Source organism: Zeus faber (assembly GCF_960531495.2).
Source record: "Zeus faber genome assembly, chromosome: 2".
NCBI lineage: Eukaryota > Metazoa > Chordata > Actinopteri > Zeiformes > Zeidae > Zeus > Zeus faber.
In genome coordinates, this window is record NC_137189.1 from 25,295,932 (window position 1) to 25,314,318 (window position 18,387).

Below are 18,387 nucleotides of genomic sequence, written 5' to 3' on the forward strand. Positions count from 1 at the left end.
AAAAAGTTTCTCGAAGCATCATCATTTCTGTTCCGCACGTTTACGCACTAAAACCTCTGCGTCTCCGTTTTTAATTGTTGTTGCTTTGTTTTATGTTCAGATGTTTCCACACTATTATCTCGTCCCGTCATGTTATTACGTTCTCATACCTCGCTCTGCCTCTGGTGTAGTTGTCAGTTTGCTGTGATAATGACGTCGTTTCGGTTCAGTGGTCGTTTGATTGCGCTGTCACGTGGTTCGTCGGGAACAGCTGAGCGCGTATCCCGCCCTTGAGCCGTCGTTGCGTAAAATGTATTGATATAAATATAAATATAAATATTAATATATATTTTTAAATCTATTTGAAAGCCCCTTTTGAACTTAAAATCCAAACTTTAAATCTCCCAATTTTAGGTTGGGGGTTCACCTTCAAGAACACACGTTAAACGAAGTACTTTTTTTTTTTTTTTTACTTGATCCAATGACAATCCAATCCACTCCACTGTGTATATTTACACACACACACACACACACACACACACACACACACACACACACGCACATACATACCAAAAAGCACACACGCACTTGATCATGCTGTCAACACCCCCTCCCCCATGGTGAAGTGTGTGTTTGTGTGTGTTGGGAAAATTCCTCTGAAGGGGCCTTCAGTTGAGAACCCCTGGCCCTTTACTGGAGTGTCTGGGGTCCCGGGGCAGGAAGTCCTGCTCTGGTGTTCCAGGATGTGATGGGGGTGGGGGGGGGGGGGTGTTTGGGTTTGGATAAGGACGAGGGATGGATGGGGAGTCCCTCATGACGGGATGACGACACCAGCTCTTTGTTTATGATTCAAGTGTGTGTGTGTGGGTCTGTGTGTGTGTGTGTTTTCCCTGCCTCACCGACCACTTTACCATTTACCATTTATAAAAGGGATACTCCAGTTTTCGGGAAATTAATTTTGGGTAATAGTACTGAGGTAGTGACAGGTTGCATGCCATAAATACAGAATGCAGAGTAAATGCGGAAATGAATAGAATTTTGAGATACTGGAAGGTGTATTTCCCTAATTTCACAGCAGCTAGGCTAGCTGATCCTCTCTGCAGCCATGCATTGAGCCCACACAGTTATCATGCAGCCTGTCAATTCACTTTTTGTCAGTCGAACCAAGGTTCAGAGTAGACAAGTTTTATCCCTGTGTGTGCCCTTCTGATATATTGAGGGCTGCATGCTAACTGTGTTGGCTCAATGCATGGCTACGCTAGGCTAGCTCCTGGGAAATTAGGGGAATCCAGCTCCCAGGTTGGGTGGCGGGGTCCCTGGAACCTGGTATCTCCTGGGAAACTCTAGCTGTTTTCAGACCAAACAGTTCTGGGAACTCCCTGAGGGGAACTAGGAACTGGGGAGGTTCCCCCGAGAACTAAATACCTTCAAGGGCTGGTGCATTTGCACTGCCAATAGGAATGCGGCTATGATGCTGAAATGACATAAGCCAACAGGGTTTCAGCGCACCTTCCGTGCTGTATTCCGTCTATAAGCCAGAACTTATTTCACCTTAGCAGTCCGCCAAAATCTGTTTCTGAACAAATTTGAGGCCGGAAATAAGCGATCCAGATGCTTAATCTTCACTCATATTGGAGGTGTAAGATGTCAATTCCCACTTTTGTAAGGCAAGGGCTCGCATCGGGACACCGCACGCAGTTTTTTCGTTTCATTCAATCAACGATGGAAAATAAAATAAATGAAATAAATAAATCTACAATAAAAAATACTATTATTGTTTTTTTATTGGTTATATTTTGTTATAACCGCCGAGTATACCTGGGCTGGTTTCCACCCAGAGTGATGCGACTTGACCTGACAGAGTGTCCTCAGTCCGAGGGACCTTGCACTTATGTCTGAACCAATCACTATGCGCTTACTTCACTGAAGGTTCTTCTTGTGCCGGTTAGTCCCTGCCCTAAAGTAGGAGCTAAAAAAGTCCCTCAAAATGGCGGTCTTAGAACCACGTATGTTCCTAATTCCTGCAGTGCGGACAGAAAAAATGGGAGGGTCCTTTCAAAAGTTCTTAGAACTTTGAAAAAGTTCAGACGCCTTCTGTTTGAGTTTTATCCCCGTTTGTCTCCAACATGGCTCCTCGGCAGGAGCTCTGGAACCTGGTATTCCTACGGTGTTGGACCCAGAACCGCTCTGTTCTCTGGTCATGGTGACACCACTAACTCAAGACCATCTGCCATATTTGACAAGTGTCACAGAACAAGGAAGTAAAATACTAGTCAAATGGAACAATGAAGAAGCCGCATCGCCTGGGGCGTTTCAGGCACATGTGACAAACTGCTGCAGGGCTTTTTTGTGTGTTTCTGCTTGTTTCTTTGGCAATTTTGAAATTCCCACGTTTTTCAAGTTCAGGATGTGAAGGACGAATACGAGAAATAATGAGGCAGTTGGACTTAAAAACATACCCTTCTAACTTGACTTTTTAACTTTTGGCAACTTTTATTCTTCTTTTATTCACCTTTTACTAAACATTGGGTTACAATGCCTCTGCTTCATGAAACGCCATGTCTTATCTTATTTTATCTTAAAGGTTTCATAGGGAACTCTGAATATGAAATTACTTTCTTCTGAAATCACTGTCGTGTGTCACTGTTCAGGTTTGTAGCCTGAAGTTCGAAATGTTTGAAAACATTATGTATACAGTTAAAATCCAAACTAAATAAGTTATTGTTTTAAGTTTGAAATTCTAAACACAATTTTTAATTAAGTTATTATATGTATGTGTGTGTGTGTGTGTGTGTGTGTGTGTGTGTGTGTGTGTGTGTGTGTATGTGTGTGTGTATATATATATATATATATATATATATATATAAAAATTACATTATTTCAATAAAATAACAATGGTTGATATTACATAGATAATCTTTGTAGCCAAAAATACTAATGTTTAGTTAATACTAACTGATTCATGTGCTGATACAACTTGAAGGCAGAGTGTGAATGTGTATTTGGAGTGTCTGAGTCAGATTTCTCTGCTCATTGCTAACAGGCAGCGCGTGATTCCTTCAATTCCTCTTCGCTGCAGCGTCTCTTTGCTAAAAGGTTCAGGGAGTGGCGGCATGTTGGCTTATGACTAAATAATGATTTAATAATAATGTACTAGTTCAGATGTTCCTGAACTTTCTGTACGTCAGGACCCACATGGAATGTCGTTTCTTGGCGGATTTGTCAATTAAAATAAATGAGTAAATACCTTGCGTTAGTTAATTACATCTCTACTCCATTTATATTCAGTTCTACTGCTCTGCAATCTACAAGAGATAATGATTTATTTACTTTATACTTGACGGAAAATGCATCAGTGCGGCCACCTGCGACTCTTGTATCACTAAAAGAACGTCCTGATGTGGCCGTAGCTTTGACTACACCAAAATACAGAAATACCGTTACTGTGGTCGGACGCTGTTAAAACGACCTGCTTGACCTTGAAGACGCCTCTTGCATTCTACGCTGTGCAGAGAAATACTGATGGCACCAAAAAAGAAACTGATTAAGAGGCTGCATTGCTTCAGAGGAACCATGTTCCACCTTCTAGAGGGGATCTAGGTTCGCACGCACTTGGTGGAATGCTGCCAGTCCTTAGCGGAGTTGGTTTGTGATTGATGCAACTTACAGTAAAACGCTTGATTTTGCAGTGGCTTTCTCTTCTCTTCTGTTTTTTTTTTTTTTTTTTTGCAGGAATTGGCAAAAATTGCAAACTAAAGAAATTTTATTTTAACTCCACATTACATTATGCCTTACAGAAATGGAATTATTTTAATAAGTTAGAAAATAATAAAATACTGCTTTTGGTTCCAGTAATAATTCTACAAAGTAAACTTCCAGTTCAAATGTAACTGCTTAAAGTAGCGTCAATTTAGAAAAATTTGAAACTCTTGCATATATTGTGGATATTGGTTGAATTTGCATTAGTCATTGGTCATTTTGTGCTGTAATTTATTAGTTTATGATAAGTTGGGTACCAATAAAGTAGTTGCTGTTCTAAATACTTAATCTGAGTACTGTAGAATGTCATGAGAGCTGGCATTGATTTCAGAATTAATTCCTTGTGAATTTTAGTCCATTTGAAAGTTTGACTACAACTAGCTCTGCTGCTTTAGCTAATTCACAGCTGTTACCTTTCACTTCTTGAGCCTGTGGCAGACCCCGCCACCTACAATGGCAGTAGCAAATAGAGGAGCATGTGCAGAACATAAATGCATCGAATGTCTGTTTCTTATAAAGTGTCAAAAAAATAAATAAAGCATCAAATATGGGATTTTTCTTTTTTTTACAAAAAATTGTTACCAATTGCAACTTAAACACGCTCCTTACACTGAACCTGGTGGTTCACCAGTAGGCGGCGTCAGACGTCACAGCTCTGAGATCAGGATGGACCATCTGCTGTTAGAATACAGATGGAGGAGCCTCTCTCTCTCCCTCTCCCTCCCTCTCACCCCCCTCACACCCTGGCATCCTTTAATCTACCCCTCCCTGAGCTAAAAGTAATGGCCCCCCATGACGCCCCCCTCCCCCAATCACGGCCAAATTAAAAAGCTGCAGCGAGCTAACGTGTAATCATCCCTTCATTCATTCTCTCTCTCTCCCATTCAGGGAAAATTACCCTCTACTGGGATGGGGGGTTTGGGGGTGTCTGACCTCATTTCGACACTCCCCCTTCCCCCCACCCTGATTTCTCTCCCCTCTTCCCATTGAACCAAATGAATTGGTTCCTGGGCCAAAGGTGTGCTTAGCCATCAATGTCTACCCTCCAACCCCCCCAGATTGCCCAGTAGTTCCTTCCTGGCATCGCCGCCACCACCTCTTCTTGGTTGGGGTTGGTCTGGGTAGGGTGGGGTTAGGGGGTCCATTCCTATTCACTGGGTTTCCATTGATTTGAAAAGGTTTGTAATGGATGTGTGAGCGGAACTCATGCAAAGGGCAATCGAGATCCCCCCCCCCCCCCTCCAGATGGCCATTGAAGTATTTACCCCAATGTAGTTTGCTTCATCCTTTATTGTGCGGCCGAATCAGCTTTTATTCCTTCTGCTTCTTTCTGGGTTTGCTGCCCCACCTCCACATGTGGCTCACTCTCTTATTCTCTCTGTTCAAACCAGATGAGATGAGTTCTTTGCCCACTGGAAAGTCTGAGTGGGTCGGGTACAAAGGAAGTATTATCAGGTTTCAGGACACAAACCAATAAGTCACAAGTTAAAACCAAACGGCATCACGCTTGTTCCATTTAGATTTAAATTCCACCTCCAGGATTTGTTGCATTTTCAGTCTCTTTAACTATTTTCGCTTATTCTGCAATACCTTGATTCTACACTCACCACCAGAAATGTATTAGGATATCTGTATATACAGGGTATTTGATTTCAGGTGTTTTTGTTGTATTTTTGTTATATGTATTTGTTATATTTTTATTCCATTGCTTTATTATTAGGACCTATTTATTTATGTGAGCTGATCTATCTATCTTTCTTCAACAGTCCTTCAACAGCCTTTCTTCAAGAGTTTCTAGTTGGGTTCGAGTCCCGCCATGTTTCAGTGTCGGTTTAATGCAGATTTCTGTGATTTTATCACAGATAATTTATTCTGTCCTTTTCTCAGTAGTTAGCTTTTTGTTTCTATTCTTATTTGCTTTTCTATCATGTCTTTAATGCCTCATTTGAAGCATGCTGAATAGCCCTTGTTTTCACCCACCCAGGGGCTCTGAACGAATTAGACTTGACTTGACTTCATATTCTCTTCTACAGTAGAAAGTAGAGAATCAAACTGGGCCATGACCATCCATATTCATGGCGACGGAGTGTATCAATCGATTCATCCCTTCATCCCTTCATCTATTCATCCCTTCATCTATTCGTCCCTTCATTCTTTCTTCTGTTCATCTGTTCATATTTTCCTCCCTTCCCTTCACCTTTATATATTTATCTGTTCATATATTCAGGCCTTCATCTCTTCATCCATTCACATATTCATCCGTGAATGTATTCATCCTTTCATCTGTTCATCGCTTCATCCGTTCATATATTCATCCCTTCACCCTCTCACTGATCACGTTGTCCCGTCTGGAACCCAACCTCGGCTGAGCCCTCGCTGCTCCACCCAGCAGCTGCTGACAACAAGGAGGACCCCCCCGCCCAACACGCTCACCCTGCTACAGTATATAATTAGCCTTAGCACAATGAACCCAGATGTCAGATCCTTCTGCACTTTGGTGATGGATCCTTTCCACCCCGCTGGCTGCCTGTTTAGCCAGCTGACTGACTGACTGCCTCTTTAGCCAACTGGCTGATGGACTGGTTGACTGTTTAGCCAGCTGACTGATTGGCTGACTGCCTGTTTAGCCAGCTGACCGGTTGGCTTACCGACTGACTGCCTGCCTATTTAGCCAGCTGACTGACTGGTTGACTGTCTGTCTGACTGTCAATCCAGGGTTTCCCCCAGCGTATTGCAAAAAAATAATTGCAGGCGGCCAGCTGAGCTTAAGTTTCTCTCCACTGGGCCTAAGGCATTGGTGTTTTAATAAAAATATCAACAATGACCGCCACATATTATTTTTCTATATTTTTTACGATTTCAAATGGGTCAAATCCTATTTCATTTCAGCGCACAGTGCATTGATTCTCTCTCTCTCGCTCGCGGACCCGTCTATACGATCGGTATCTACAGGACCGGAGGTTTAGTCCTGTGACCAAGGGCGCCCTGGATCTCTGTATGGGTCGCCGCCGCTTTCCGCAGCTCTTTTTCAAACAGCAGCGGCGTTTGTCAATGTCACATTACGGTCGCTTAGCCAATGTTACCATGTAACATGTGAAAAGTATAGGTAAAGGTTAGCTTATAATAAATCTCTAAAAAACAAAAATAAGAATAAGTAAAAAAATAGCCCCGATCTATTCATCTGTCATTCCGATCATGCATTAAATCCCTGGAAAATAATATTATATCGTTGATCAAAAACGCAAGAAAGTTTTGGGTCCTCTGTGTGTCCAATGAGGGGCAATTTGCGCCCCTGTGCCCCTCATTGGAGAGGCAACGATCGCATGTCCTACAGTTTTCTTTATTTAACGCTGACTTTCAGTTTGTTTACACTTCAGGGCGTTCAGTGTGGACTTATATCTAAAGATATCTGATCACCGTGATATCTGATGCTTTCTGTTTTGGGTTCATCTTTATCGCTTCCGTCCACCGAATGAACTGAATCATCAAACTACAGAAAATAGTGTCAATGTCTGGCCAGTCCGGTCCAGTGAGCGCTCTAATCCATTTTAATAATTTGCTCTCTTTTTCCTCTCCTTTTTTTTTTTTTTGTCCAGGGAGGGCCACGGGCTGTTCTTCCTCCTCTAATCTCTAGCGGAAAGTAGGAAATCAAACCGAAAAAAGGGCAATCAGAGAGAGAGAGAGAGAGAGAGAGAGAGAGAGAGAGAGAGAGAGAGAGAGAGAGAGAGAGAGAGAGAGAGAGAGAGAGAGAGAGAGAGAGAGAGAGAGAGAGAGAGAGAGAGAGAGAGAGAGAGAGAGAGAGAGAGAGAGAGAGCTTGTTGTCTCTCATTAGAGACACTGTTTCTGACGTCCTGTCGCTGATTAGTGCTACTTCCTCCTTGGCGTGATAACCCGCGGGGCGTTCAGGAAATGGGGCAGGATGAGGCCGTGCCCTGGTTCACTAATGTAACATCAATTTTGTCCCAAAAATCCCTCATCCCCCACAAACAAAAATCTCCATGGGCCTACCATACCAGCCGTGGGTTGGGTGTCTGTGGTCTGGTGTCAGACAGTTTGGAGGGAGCAGATTGTCTGTGGATGGAACTTTGTTTTTGGATGTGTGGGCATATTTGACAGGTGCGCTCACACTCCTGAAAAGGGGCAGAAAACGGTAAGAGAACAGAAAGAGGCTGCAGCTCAGCCAGAAGGGCTTTAGGAGTGGCTTGGAAACCGTCGCCGCTTGAGGAGGTTTGTGAGGCAACACTGAGTTAGTGACCTTCAAACCTGGAGGAAAGGCAACTAGCCCGGAGCTGGGACCAACCAGTCTACTGCTTCACCTGATGAACCCTTTAAGACTACAGAGAAAAGTGTTGATCCGTCAGATGGTCTATGTTGGTGGATTACTCTACAAATCCCAGAATTACATTCAAAACGTCCAGGTTTCCCCTTCTTGGCTCTAACATGAAGAGAAAGTATCTTTTCTCCTAAGTTTCTCTTATTCTAGATCATTGGTTTGGGTTTGGGCAAATGAATCATCAATTAATTCACTTCCACCAGAAAATCTTCCCGCACGTGCCCAGTCTTTACATTCTTGCTGGGAAAAGTGGACCCCGCCACCAACAATGGAAGCAGCATATAGAGATCATGCAGAATACAGAAACATTGAATGGCTATTTCTTATCAAGTGCCAGATAAATAAAGGAGATAAATATCAAATATAGGATTTTCTTTTACAAAATATTCTTACAGATCACCACTTTAAAGGCATGTCCCGTATCTCTTTGCTGTAATTTTCCTGTGAAGCTATGATTATATCCGTGGCCTTAACTGAAACTTGACCTGGTCTTTTATTTCTATTTTACACTAAATCAGAATCGAGCAGCGCAGGCCGTTCTCACCCGAACCGACCTCACATTTCCAAAATGTGTTGGTTTTGCTCGATGGTGGAAAGGTCTTTGACCCCTGGGTGGCCATTGGCTGACCTCTGACCCCCCCCCCCCCCTTTTAAACAGGAAGTGATGTGCTTTCTGTGGAGGGACGCGAGGCTCTTTGTAAAGGAGTATTATGCGTGAAGTGTTTGCTTTCTGCCGTGGCCTCGGCCGGGCCAGGTCAGACCGGTTCCCAGGCCTGTTTGCAGAGCACTAGAACAACACGGGTTGGCAGCGCGGGAAAGAGAGCGGGAACTCCGCTGGGAAAGGAGGGAAGCTGGGTAGGAGGTAAAGATCCAGGGATCCAGGACCATGAAGCAGGGATTGTGGTCTGAATGTTGCAGCAGGTTAGTAGAGAGTGGAACGCTGCCTAGATAGTGTGGTGTAGGAGGCGGTCTAAAGTGAAAGTTCATAAAGTAAAGGTCCATGTTTTGTTTCATGCACTGATCAGCTGGTTCCCACTCATCAGTTGGATCTCTGGGTTGATGCTGATGAGAGAATCAACCTGGTTCTTCTCCAAATCCTGGAGTGGAATTTGACTTTTTGAACCTGGATTTTCCACCTTTGATGAATACAGAGACGAACATGTGACGGTGGAAGAAAGCAGGAACCTCTGGATACGGCCACAATAGGCACCACTGTCGTAGTAAATCTGGGAAGTGTGGATCGTGGTCCCGTCTAATCTTGAAGGAGAAGGTGGAGGTGAAGGAGTCTCAAACCCTTTCCTGTCCTCAGCCGCAGCCTCTCTTCAGATGATAAGTGAGCGGGTGAGACGCCACAAGGTGTGTTTACTCTGACTCCCCCCCCCCCCCCCCCCCCCACACCCACTTCCTCACCCTGCAGTGGCTTGAAGCGGAGTGCCTCGCTGCGGGGGAGACCCAGCATGAACCGACTCCTGGAGAGAAGAGAGAAGGTGAGGAGGCTTTCCCTCCATGCTGGCCTGGTGGTGAGTCCCTCTGGTTTTTCTGCTGTCGTTTAGTTTGAATTGTGAATTGTTGTTTTCCGTTGAGTCACTGATCTCCTGCTCCGGTCGCACCTTTGTTTTATTGCACGCTGTAAAAAAACACTCCATGTGGATCTAGGGTTGAATGGTGTCTTCAAACTGCTTTGAAAGCAGTTTTCTAAACACTTTGAGAACCGTCATGGTGGTAAATTTGACTGGACTGGACTTCGTATTTTCCTGAGAGTGATGGTTCTGCACAGTACAGTTTGTTATAAAGCCATGAATTTATAACGAATGTCTAAGGTAATGTTTGTGTTTGAATGGCATGATAGATCCACGTGGTGATGTGGAATTGGTGATTTGGTTTTACTTCATAAAATCAATAGTCCAGAGCGACAATTTCCGTCTGGATCTCCTAAGACACAGAAGGTCCAGGGATCTGTCGCTGCATGTTCTGCTGGTTCCAGGTTCATAATTTCTGCAATGTCTATTTGAGAACTTCTTTGTAGGGCAGCGGCATCAATGTTGCACAATGCGTTCCGAAACAATTCAGAAATGCTATGTTGGGGATTTAAAAAATATATATATTTGAATAGATCATACTGATTAACCACCCCCTCCATGCTGGATTTTTGAATAAATATACACACAATTCTAGAAAGTCACACAAAACATATACAAACTGGGACAGAATACACACACACACACACACACAGACACACACACACGCCCACACACGTGTCAGGAGGCAGATAGAGCGGCTATCTGTGTCATCTCAGCTACGCTGCATTCATGGAAGTTGGGAATTCTGAGTTTCGAGTACATGTGTGTTCATTTGTCATGTTTGTGAATTCTGCAGCATCTGCACAGGAGCTAAACATTCAAAAAACCCTGTTCACGGGATACTTCAAGGGATACTCCAGTTTTTTGGGGGGCTATTTGCTTTTTATAATAGTTATCTATTACCTTGTTTATTGTTTATTTTTAATGTGAGCTACGGTGGCACCAGAATTTCCCACCAGGGATGAAAACAGTGTCTGTCTGTCCTGTTATCAATGTAGCTGTACAGGTACTCCTCACTTAACGACCAAGTTCCGTTCCTAGGACCAGGTTGTTAAGCGAATTGGTTGATAAGTGGGAATCTGTGTTATTTCAGGGTAAAGGGGGTTGGTGATTGCAAACACTAGTGTAGTGAATACTGACAAACTGCGGAAACAAGACTGAGACTGAGAACGATGATGCGCGATGAGATGCTGTGGTATTGTACGCACAATACCAACTGGTTGTAGAGCTGGTCATAAGTCCGGACGGTCGTTAAACAGGTAGGTCGTTAAGGGAGGAGTACCTGTATTTAAAATTAACCTCATTTTGTTTTTTTTATTTTTACTATTGCTTAAATAACTTGAAATGCTGGACAGTGTATTTCTCCAATTTCTCAGGAGCTAAGGTAGCTGACCAGATGATCCTATCTGCAGCCATGTCTCTCTGCTCTCTCTCTCTCTCTACCGGACACACGTGTTGTTTAAGTTCATGAGAATAAATGTGGGCTATCTCCATGTTGCTGCCCAATTATGGAACAGATCTTTGTATTTCATTCAATAAAGATATAATTTAAATTGAATTCACAGAGAAATGGTTATGTAGGTCAGTGGCACCCTGAGGTGAGCGATGCTGTAACCTACCAACTCCATCCTTTACTTATTAATCATTTATCCTCCGGTCTTTCCAGTGTGATGTGCCATGCGGCATCTTTGCACTACCCATTAATGTGACGGTACGATGTATGAAGTCAGCCATGAAGTCCCATAAAAGAGTCTTTATCTCCATCATAAATATTCCAAGCAGATAAACTGTGTTTTTATTTGCTCCTAATTGGAGACACAGCAACCTGATTCAGCATCTGAAACTGGGTCAACACTGCAATATGGTTTGTGATTCAACACGCTGCCATTTGTCCGCTTAGCCAACCATGCATGCAGACATGCACTTTCTCCCTCTTCTCCCAGATTTTACCCATTTACTCTCTCACTCTCTCTTTTCTCATTTGTTCCTCTCCTCTGCTCCCCTTTCCACCTCTAGTGCACTCGTTCAACTCTCTCCATAATATTGTCCCGTTTCTTCTCTTTCTTGTGAAACCATCCGACACAATCTCTCTCTGTCCTCCGTCTCCCCTCGAACCATCAACCTTTCTTTCTTTCTTTCTTTCTTTCCCTCTTCTCAGTCTGTTTGGTGGGAGGAACATGAGGGATCTTGCTTTTGATGTTGGTGGGGCACCAGGAGGCTCCAGGCTCTGGAGCAGTGCCAATGAGGTCTGGTGGCTCTACAGAGATGTAACCCTGCAGCATGGAGACCGACTGTGAATATGAAGGGCTGGTCGATAGGTTTGACAAGTTTGAGGCGAGGAGTCTGGAGCTTCCTCCCTAATTGTTTCTATACATTTGAGGGGACATAGTCTGTCCCCTACAGTATGTACTATACATACTCTTGATGTAACAACCGGTTTTGGAGCAGCACATGTCCTATCAGTGGTGAGACGATAACGAAGATCAATATCAAATAGTTTCTTATGGATTCATAAAATGGAAAATGGCTTACGGAGCTAAAATGTGAATAGAAACGTCATAAAATTTAACCAGACATTGGTGGTCATGAGATGTCACTATGGTGAATATTTTGGGGGGATTAAAAATAAATTACTCATTTTCATTGTCTTTTTGTCAGTGTTGGTACTCTTGATGCCCTACAACTGGGTAGAATTTGGGTAAGATTTAAATCAGTGTGTATATATATATATTTTTTTTTTTCTTCATTTACCTCGTTATCCTTTTAGAACGTCCCCATTTGAGCTGCTGATGGAGACACTGCGGATCAAATGACGCTGGAAGTAGAAACCTCTTTGTTCTAAAACACCGCATTTTAAATTCCATTTACGTCTTTTAAGATGTTTATTTTCCGAAGCTGGAAGCGTCTAGAAGAAGCTCATAAGACCCAGAGTGTGTCTCCATGTTGCTAACGGCAGAAACGGAAACAATGGTTCTGTAGAGTCAGTGCTGAGTTCCCAGAAGATCCACGAGTACCTGGACACAAGGTCCACGGACAGAGAGAAAAAGAGGGAATACACAGTAAGAGGGAGAGCGGGGTCATGTGGCGCTTATGTAAAAAAATAACAATTTTACAACATTTTAACAATTGGATTATTTCCACGTTGTCATGGGGACAGTCCGCTCAGGAATTGATGCTGAATCCACGACGACATCACACACAGGAAAATACCGGATTTAATGCAACAGGTAGAGACAAGGGAGTCTACATGTACTTTACCTGTGCTCTACCACTGCTGCTACTCTACTGCTGTACTTGACCTCTACCTAATCTCGACCTCTGCTCTACTTGACCTCTTCTCTACTCTTCTCAACCTCTTTAACTACACAACCTCTACTCTACAGTACCTCTACGCTACCTTTACCTCCCCCATTCTACTCTACCTATCTACTCCACTCAACCTCAACCTCTACTCTTCCTTAACTTCACCTCTACCACAACTCCACCTCTACCTTGATTCTACTGTACCTCTACTCCATCTATACTTCTGCTCAACCCCTACTCGACCTCTTTTATACCTCCCTCTATACTGCAGGGAACGAATTAAGAGTTCTACCCTTTTCGTCAATATCCTGCTGAAAATGTTTATGGAATGATGTTTAGCATTTTTTATTGAGACACATTTCTGATGTAGGTTAATGAGATTACATAACCAGTATGGATGCATCGATTTATCGGCCGTACATGGGGTATCTGCCGATATTCACCTTGTTGACTGCGATCGGCAAATAAGATGACATTAGGTGATGGCAGTGGCGATGCGGTGTTCTCAGTGGAAACATGACTGTTGTTTAGGTGGTCGTTGAAACAGCTGGTTACTCTTGTACATTACCCTCTTCTTAGAAAATACTTCCACATGACTCTGGTGTAAAAACGATGAACAAAAGTGTTTATTCCAAGTTCTACAGGTAAAAAAACATGTCCACAACTTAATCTTCTTTAACAAGAGTAAATACAAAGTTTAGTAATAATTCCTTAAATCACAGAACTACAACTACTGTGAGAAAACTGTGTTGCTCCGCCTCTAAATCACCGGCGACTCCCTTGGCCCATTAAAGGAGAAAGACTCAAAGAGCCGCTCGAACAAGAGAAGAGCAGAGTGTGTACGTGAGGAAGTACAGAGCAACAGGAAGGACAAAAAGGGTCAAATCAAATCGAAGGGTCAAATCACAGCTTGGACTACGGAAACTGAAGGAAGGACTACAAAAGGCTTCCCAAGCTCGTCTATAGTAAACATTACCAGTACACTTTTCAGCCCGTTTTATCTATGTAAATATAATTTCTACGTATAACCAAACCAAAGGGAGGACTAAAAAGACTTCCCAAGCTCGTCGTATAGTAAACATCATTACAAGTACAGTTTTTAACCCGTCATCTATGTAAATATAATTTCTATGTATAAGGTGAATGTCAGCAACACTTGAATGTATAATTAACACACACGTCTAAGGTGCTTTGGCTCCTACACCACACATAGGCTTGAGCGGGCTTTCCAGGTATATTAACGGCACGCCAAATGAGACTGAGAACGACCCATGAGAGAATCCACCCATTTAAGAATTTAATTATTATTATTTTTTATCTGTCTGAGAGAAAAACGCTATCCCCGATGGATTTTAGAAGATGCGGACACGGCTCTCTGCAATGCTACAGGCAGGGAGGGATGTTGATAAAACTCTGAAAACTGTGAGTGTGCTGCGTTTAGGGGAACTCGGAAAACATCTGTATTGGCCAAATCTTTATTTTAAAAATCTGTGTCTATTGGTCCACAATTTCACAATCGGTGCATCCCTAATAACCAGGTATTCCATAACCTCCCTGGCTTTGAACAGGTTCCAGAAGGCGATAAGGCCTCCTGTGTTGTGTACTGCTGCTTTACTACTGTATTACTACACAGCTGTTGGACTGGGTTTTGTCCTCAGAGCGGCCATCACTTGTTATACAATGGATATTAAGGGATATTAACCACAGAACCAGGGATTATTGCTGAGTTATGTCAAACAGTGATTGAACTGACCCAGGGCTTGTTACTGTCCAGGCCTGGATCCAGGTTTCTGGTTCCAGACCTGGATCTTTATCCCCGCTCAGCTGATGGGAGGGACCCGGTGTCTCTGGCCCCGTGGACCCGCCAGCGCTGGCACAGATAAAGCCACTAAGCCTGGTAAACACTGCGTTTCCTCACAGGAAATGAGACTCAGATACATTTATTTTTCCAGGCATCTGAGAAAACACTAGAGGCCATTTTTCTTTTTTCTCTGGCATTCCATCAGGCGACTGACACCGGCGTTCATGTTGCGGCATTGGTTCCAGCGCCACTTGCAGCAGGAAGGCCAAACCCTGACACCTTTTATTTTTTGCAACCATTCCACCATTCCTTTCATTTAAATTTTTTAAGTAGAAATCCATCAGATGGTTATGCTACCAAGGTCAAGTAGATGCAAAGTAGGAACTTTTAGAAAATATATTTCACTGTACAAAAATGGAATGTTTCTACAAAGCATTAATAAACGAGTATCTCTAATACTCTCAAGTTTCAATCCATCAGCAGGTTTGTGTTTGTGGATTACATTACAATCCAGAATTCCATTAGAAACTGTTTCCCCATGTAACTTTCTTTTCTCCAAAGTTTTTCTTCTCATTCATTAATTTGTATTTTTTTTTCCCTTGATCACTTGAGGTGATGGAGGATATTTTGATAGAGGAGCACATGCAGAACGCAAATACATTGAATGGTTGGTTTCTTAAAAGGTGACTGCTAAATAAATGATGAAATATGTTTTATTAAACAAATTAATCTCTTATTTAATGTAATTTAATGACATTAAATTAATGACCATTTCTGTGCAGCTGAGGGGTGTTCAATGTCTAAATGTTTAACTTTTGGAGCACAAATTACTTCATTCTGCATCTCTGACGGGAAAATAGCCTTTCTATCCCCATCATGACCCTGGTGCCTGGCCTTCTTTCAGCTTGCTCAACACAGGCTGAATGCAGGTATTGTGCACTCAGGCCTGTCATGCTGCATCCTCTGTTTTGTGTTGTTTTGTTTTTCGGAGGAATGCGTGAAAATTGCAAACGTGTCGTTTCGATGATGCTGTGTTTTGTTTTGTTGCCATGTTTTGCTGCGTTTTATGGCATTCCGAGCTTCCAGACCCCTGATTGGCTGACACTTTGCTCTCAGCTGATGGTTCCGCAGCTTCACATTGGGATGGAAACTAGAACAAGGTTTTGAAAACACGAGATGGGACAGCATATGTCAGCTGAAATATCAGTGTCAGCTCTTTTTTTGGTGGTTCATGAGCCCTTTATCAATGGTCTCATGATGTCTGGGTGGTTTGGACTGGTAGAGTGCTTGAAGTGGAAAAAAATATGTGCTGGTACTCCCCTTTTCACATATTCACATAGGTTGCCATTTAAGTTGGAATTTCATAGCTGATCACTCTCACCCGAGTTTACCAAGATGACAGACCTAACGTCACAGCAACATGGCAACCCCGAGCTGGAGCTCGCAGCTTGTGTGTTCTTATAATTAAAAAAAAATTTGACTCAATAAATGGCCGCTCTGATATACTTTACAATATGTCCACTTGATTTGTCCACTTGAGAGCGCAAACAGACACTGGCAGCTTGTGAGGAGTGCCGGTGCACAAGAAAAAGTCACGGTATGCCAAACAGTAAAACGTAGAAGTACCGGCTCACTTCGAGCACTGAGTATTCCCCAATGCGTGTATGTGTAGTGTTATTTGTTGGGTTTGTGTTTTTCTGCATCGCTGTTGGAACAGCCAACAAAATAAATCCCATTAATCCTGTTTACGTAATAAACCAATAACATAATAATAATAATAATTTTCGGCTTACAATGTAATAATCCTCCCCAGTAATGTAATAAAAGTTGCCAACATTAACATAATAAAGTTTTTTCAGATTATTATTTTAAAACTGATCTAATAACGGTCAATGCATAAATGTCAAATGCCACACATTCACACATTTTACATTTGACACAACTGGGTGGGATACTCATTTTGAAAATTGTTATTGTTTATTATTGTTAAAATTGTATTCCTGAATGTGTTCTTCCGATGCACAAGATAAAACATATATAATAAATAAATAAGGCTGTGGCAGGGGCTGAGTAGCATCATAATGCTAGTATTGGCAACTGCGATATTTCTGTACAGATGAATAAATATGAATACAATAATATGGACATGGATGGATGAACAGATGAGTTGGTCTAAATTATTACAATGTTATGACTAATTACGATGTTTACAATGTCCAAAGTCGAAGCATTTTATTTAATTTGTATTTTTATTTATTTAAAATGTAATTTTATTGAACATTTATCATGTTAATGGTTCATTACATTCATGGGATGTTATTACATTGGCAGTTGTAATGTACATCGAAGTATGTTTTTGTTAGGGATTAACACAGAAGCATCGCATGTGTGTCTATGCATGTTGCATGTTTGTGGACGTGCATAATGTGAGAGCTGCATCTCTGTCTCAGTTCTCTGAATTCTCCGTCATGTCCTGGACGTGCTTCACCCCCCTGTTTCTCGCTTGGGTTGGAGCGTTTAATCTGCAGCAGATCACAGCAGCTGTTGGAACTGGGGCAGCACTGGCGTTACGTAATGTGTTGCTGGGCTGACGCCGCATTCTCTATTTATTTTTATCGCTGCGCGTTGCTCTGCGTGCAGATGAGGCTCGGCCGGCCACAGAGCGCCTGGCGGCCGCTGCCGCTCACTGGGTTTGCTTCTTGCTGCCGCCGGGGTCTCTAAGTAGGTCAGCGCTGGAACTGGCTCAGCTGACTCTGAGCCACAAGCACCTATTTCACCAAAATTCTGTACAAAAATGTTTGAAGTTTGCTCTGAATGACTGATGTACATCTAGGTTTTGACTGTTAATGACCGTCAAGTTTGACGGGTTACTAACGTACTTATTGTGAGTCATTTGGGACAAAAATGTGAATGTTCTCCACATCTAGGATCCTGAGTTTGGTCAGATTCACTTTCTGGGATACAATCATATCAATATTTTTATGGATAGATCTGATTCAATGTCGCTACTCTAGTTAAGGAGATAACAGTGAAACAGGAAATTTTGTAATTTAAATGCAATAACAGTGAAGTTTAACTAGTCGGGACCTCATAGAACCTCTGGTCCCCGGATCCCATCTTAAGAACCACTGCGCTAAATGATGTTATGTGATATAACCTTAACAAGTCTGATGATGATGCAGGCGCTGAGTCAGGGAGGAATGGAGGCTTCCATTAAACATAAACGGTCTTTATTAAAAGTTCTAACTCTAGAAATGTTGTTCAGGAGCTTCAATGCAGTCCAGTGTTGAAAGAAACCCGTCCCAAAAAAACATGACATTTTACGAGAACAGGAAACTAACGGTGTCTTCGAGTTTTCCAACCACTGAAGCAGAGCTTCCCAACCACTGAGCCGCGGACCGGTACCGGGCCTTGGGTCGTTTAGTACCGGGCTAAGAAAATCCATCCATGTGGGTTTGAGTGGGCCACACACGGCCCGGTCGCATGGAAACTTGGCCTGTCACATAGGTGGCGGGTTATCGCCTGTCCACGCCCACTGAAAATGTTCTAACTAAGTGAATGTGCGGCTGTCTTGTAGAACTTTGAGTTGATGAGATAACTCCTCTTCGAGGAATTTAAGGGACAATATCAGT

General features: G+C 42.7%; 1 protein-coding gene across 1 annotated transcript in view; it reads left to right on the forward strand.

The window, feature by feature from the left end:
* Positions 1 to 9,528: 9,528 nt before the first annotated feature.
* LOC307246232 (nck-associated protein 5-like) overlaps positions 9,529 to 18,387 on the forward strand; it is a gene marked incomplete at its 5' end in the record, with an annotated part of 177,029 nt that continues 168,170 nt past the window's right edge. The window contains one exon of the mRNA XM_080022094.1: positions 9,529 to 9,591. Coding sequence (XP_079878220.1) covers positions 9,529 to 9,591 — 63 coding nt within the window. The remainder of the gene's footprint in view (positions 9,592 to 18,387) is intronic.